At 35.1% G+C, this 4,822-nt stretch overlaps 1 protein-coding gene and 1 pseudogene across 1 annotated transcript; one reads left to right on the forward strand and one right to left on the reverse strand.

Moving 5' to 3' along the window:
• Nucleotides 1-6: 6 nt before the first annotated feature.
• LOC143596802 (RNA-binding NOB1-like protein) lies at nt 7-1,905 on the forward strand. The gene is made up of 4 exons (XM_077075484.1): nt 7-679; nt 1,312-1,480; nt 1,564-1,680; nt 1,759-1,905. The coding sequence occupies exons 1-4, from the start codon at nt 30-32 to the stop codon at nt 1,903-1,905; spliced, it is 1,083 nt and encodes a 360-aa protein (XP_076931599.1). The 5' UTR covers nt 7-29.
• Nucleotides 1,906-2,224: 319 nt separating this feature from the next.
• On the reverse strand, nt 2,225-4,340 carry LOC143596804 (LIM domain-containing protein WLIM2a-like; annotated as a pseudogene).
• Between the last annotated feature and the right edge of the window lie 482 nt (nt 4,341-4,822).

Here is a 4,822-nt window from a genome sequence, read left to right on the forward strand (position 1 = left end):
CAAGAATCCTTCCTTTAAAAGACCTGAACATGAATGTTATTGTTCCTGAAAATACCGTTCAAGATAATGAGGATGGAACTGATTCCACATCGACAAATGTATCTAAGAAGTATTTTCCTAAAAAGAAAGAAATTGTGATTGAAGGGAAAAAGAATGTGGCAGATGGAATTGATGCGTCTCTAGGGCAACATGATGATAATAATGCAGACGATTGGCTACCGGCTGTGAGCCGAAGCACTCACAGGCGGTTTTTGAGGAGGAAAGCGAGACGTGAACGGTATGAGTCGTCTGAACAAGATGCTACTAATAATGGAAATGGAGAACCCAATGATGATGATAAATTGCCTGATTTGATTTATGAGAATGCTGATGCGGGCGATGGAGAAGATATTTCAACAGCTTTGGATCAAATGAGGATTCAAGAAGATGGTGAGGGTAATGAGGTTGAAAATGGGGATGATGAGGTGGAATGGTTGGATATGAGTAGCGTGACAAGTGAAAGTGTTGATGTGTCTTCATATGTGGATAATGATAGTAGTGAGCAAAGTTGGATGTTGAGATCGCTTTCTGAGTCGAGTGTTGCGTGTGTTACTGGTGATTTTGCAATGCAGAATGTTATTCTGCAGATGGGTATGCGTCTACTGGCGCCAGGTGGAATGCAAATTCGTGAGCTGCACAGGTTAGTTTATATGGTTTCGGGTCGAACTCACAAACATGTTACACATTTAGCTAACGGGTCGTGTCAACATGACGGGTTCACTGTTTAACCTGTTTATTTATTTTTTAGTTTTGTAAATCTTTTTTTGTATAAATACTCAAACTATTCGGGTATGTTTATGTCAAAACTCAAAATTTTTTAAAACGGCATAGATTAAACATAATTGTTTAAAAGAAAAGATTTAAAGGGATTATGCAAAAGAATAAAATAATTTTTTTATGGGTTAAACGTGTTGTGCTCATGTCAACTCGCAAATACAAGTCTCATGTTTGAATTCATATGTGTGACATGATAGTGTAAATTTCTTGACGTGTTGGGTTTAACTCGTCAAATGGTGAACACGACCCGTGAAGCGGCCTTAGATGAATTTGCAAATTGGTTGGATTGGATAATAAACATGCCCGAAAAAAAATGGGTAATTTCTATGGGTTTGTTCATGAATTCTGTATATATAAATTTTGTGGTAAAACATGATTACTAAAAAGCATTTGATTACAACACCAGTCTACTTTTTTTAATAAACTCAGTTTGGAAGCTGTACACATGAAAAATACACCATGTAGACCTTTGACCCGTTTGACTTGAATTTACAGGTGGATACTGAAATGTCACGCCTGCTTTAAGGTGACAATGGAGATTGGTAAGATTTTTTGTCCAAGTTGCGGGAACGGAGGCACTTTAAGGAAAGTAGCAGTTACTGTTGGTGAAAACGGAGCTATTATTGCAGCCCGTAGGCCTCGTGTATCTTTGCGTGGAACAAAGGTAACTGTTTTAAAATCAAATGTCACATAGTAATATGTTCATAGTTTTATGTTACATTTGACACTTGGTGGATCTTTCTGCAGTTTTCATTGCCTCTTCCACAAGGAGGAAGAGATGCTATAACCAAGAACCCGATTTTACGCGAGGATCAACTTCCACAAAAGTTTTTGCATCCCAGGACCAAAAAGAAGAATAAAGAGGTTAAGTTTTTAAGGTTTTAAGTCTTTTAACAGTTAGGAGTTTATAAATGAAGTTGTTTATTTTGTTGGATGTTGCAGGTGGATGATATATTTGCTACAAATGAAATGTTTACCCACCATTCAGACAAGCGGGCGCCTTTGCAACCACCGGTAAGGAAAGCCTTGGCGGTTTTCAGTGGCAAGAGGAACCCAAATGATAATCATTATTCTCACGCGATGCATTAGAGCCTTTTTTGTCTTCATGGATGTTTAACTTCAAATTTTGTTCCAACTTTTTACTGATTTTATGTGTTATTCCTTTACTTGATCAAATGAATGCAGTTTTGGTTTTATTTATGTAAGTTGTTTTGATTGGTGAAATGTTTGCAATTTCTTTTTGAAATAAATTCTGTGAAACAAACACATATCGAATCGGGTCATGTCAGTCAAAGTAGGTAAAATATAAGATTCAATCAAACCAACAAAATATATAAGAAAGTTTCAGTCTGTACAACATTTCAAGCTTTTGGATTTTTTATTTATTCATAATAAGATTCATTTCATTTTAACAAGATGCAGCCTTTTGAGTTCAGTCTTCCGCCTTTTCTTCTTCTTCTTGAGTTGTTTCTTCTGTTTCAGCCGGCTTTTGATCACTTGATGACTCTTCCGCAGCGGTAGCTTTCTTTGAGTTAACGGCTTGTTTAAGGTGATTATAACTGCCCTTCTCTTTGAAAAGTTGCGAGAAATGTGGCTTGCAGAACAAGTTTCCATCTAAAGCTGCGTAATTAGATGGTGTAAGAAAGCAACCTCCTTGAGTGCATCGAAAGCATGCTTTGTGGTAAAACTCTCCTTCCACAGTTACCTAAACACCGGTATTCAATTAATACAACATAAACATGAACCATGTTAGATGCATGAACTCAAACACGGTTTGTGTTTATTGGTTGGCACACACAACCTCTTTAGCAAGAATCTTATTTTTGTATATTACAACTATAAAAATTATAAATTTACATGAAAATATACCAAATGTATGTACTCTGTAAGCCAATTGGGTTTTTAAGTTTTGACGTTATTTATCTAACCAATTTAAGTTTTGACACGAGTTATCTTCAAAAGGCGTATATGAATAAGTAAAGCCTCCAGGTTATTGATTGGAGACCAATCCATTAGCTAAACATGCTCACAATTTCAACTGAGATCAACTCAAATGTGGTTAGAATGACCCAAGCTGCAAATTTAACGAACCTTTTCAAGTGGATACACAGTTTTCTTACAAACTGCACATTTATCTTGGGTCCCAGAAAACAAAGCAGCTAATTTGCTAGGAGCTTTTCCCTGTAATGAATTAAACTAACTGTTTAAAGTATTTTATTATATACAATTTATATAATTAAATTAAAGTAGCTAGAGTAGCGCGTACCGGCTCCTGTGGTTTGGCAGCTGAGCATCATTCATCATTGAAAATTTGAATTAGAAAAATGGTAATAAACTTCAAATACTAATCAATTTACTGTTAATAATTAATTAACTTAAAATAAAACGTACGTGTGACTTTAGGGAGACCACCTCTCTCCTTAAACTTTTGCTCAAAGTGAGGCTTGCAAAATAGCACTCCATCCAATGATGAGTATGTGCTAATCTAATACACATAGCAAGACATTATTAACTACATGCATATGTATACAAACATAGGTGATTAATATCAAAACAGAAGTGTAGACAAGATTTTGAACGCGACATGTGTATATGCCTCAGTTTTAGGGGAAAGGTATTTTCGTCCATCTAAGTGGATACAATTTTCTCTACGATAAATATAAGTTGGTTGTAACATTTAGTGGGTTAAACATACCCTTGTAATGATAGAAGGGCACTTAACAAAACCCCTTAAAATCAATCATATTGACACATAGATACACCCATTGTAATGATCAGTTTACATGCATCTTTTTGATAAGTCACACTTAAAAAATATAGAAATACATGTTCTATGTACACATGTACATGTTTGTATCATTTCAACGATTGATCCTTTTGGTACATGTGAAACTGTATTGTTCTAAACTATGCATGCAAATCATCGTTTTCTCACGTTTCTTTGTCATGTATAGCGAGCATTATAGGACCCGTTATCTAGATTATAGATTCAACGATGAATCTCATGACAAATTCTAGAAAATGGGATATCGATCTATCCCATATCATATGTAAATTAACACGACACGAGATCAAATCTAATTGTGAGTGAATCCATTAACCAAGAATCAGGAAAACCAAACAATAATATATACCGTAAGCTTGCCGTTGCATTGGCTGCATGTGAAGCATGTTTTATGATACGTGACACCATCCGCAGTTATCATTTCAAGAAAATAAACCGTCTTTTCGCAGACCTTGCATTTTTCTAAAGTTCCTGTGAACGCCATTAATTTCTTCTACCACCTTTTGCTTCTTTCTTTCTTTATTTTTAACTGAATCGAAAATTATTTTATTATAATATCAAATTGTAAAACGAATATGTAAAAGGAACAAGGTAAGGTGGGGAAATTTCCATTCTTTAAAGGGACTTGGTTAATTTTAGCTTTTAAATCTAGTTGTTCCTTGTTAAAATGTTTGAAGAGAGAAATTTTAGGCCAATGATGGGTTGAGGTTATTAGTGGATATAATTAAGGTTCTATTAACTTACAAAATAATAAGATATTGTCTTCACATAACCCTTATTATTATTATTTTTTTCAAATTTCTCCGGAAATATGTTTCCGGCCTACGTATTTTGTCAAAGATGACAAGTGACACAGACTTTTAATTTATTCATGTGACCAATGCAGACTTTTAACTCATTTATGTGACACTGTGACCAATGTATGATGAACTTGATGTCAAAGATTTCACGTGCCGATTTTCACGTGTTATGCTTATTTGTGCAAAGTAAAAAGGTTCGATGTTTATTTTAGAGGTTTCAGCTAGTTCATTTTGATGAACTTTTCTAATTTTTAAATACATATAACTGAGGTTGGTTTGGGAGGGGTGTGGCCGGGGTGTTTACGGACCGTCCGGGACACCAGGCCTCCCGGGTACCATGACATTTCATTCACAAGAGGTGTACGTCTACATATCTCCCGGTATAGTTTTAGTTAACTTTAACTAGTTTGTTTTAAATTTT

Source organism: Bidens hawaiensis, unplaced genomic scaffold (assembly GCF_021521415.1).
Source record: "Bidens hawaiensis isolate Kalapana, Puna unplaced genomic scaffold, B.hawaiensis_p1.1 tig00047012_1, whole genome shotgun sequence".
NCBI lineage: Eukaryota > Viridiplantae > Streptophyta > Magnoliopsida > Asterales > Asteraceae > Bidens > Bidens hawaiensis.

What these genes read in the sequence shown, in the direction of transcription:
- LOC143596802 (XM_077075484.1), top strand. Translation starts at nt 30, where the DNA reads ATGAATGTTATTGTTCCTGAAAATACCGTTCAAGATAATGAGGATGGA. An exon ending in TATCTTTGCGTGGAACAAAG is followed by an intron (nt 1,481 to 1,563) that starts GTAACTGTTTTA and finishes ATCTTTCTGCAG; the next exon opens with TTTTCATTGCCTCTTCCACA. An exon ending in CCAAAAAGAAGAATAAAGAG is followed by an intron (nt 1,681 to 1,758) that starts GTTAAGTTTTTA and finishes TGGATGTTGCAG; the next exon opens with GTGGATGATATATTTGCTAC.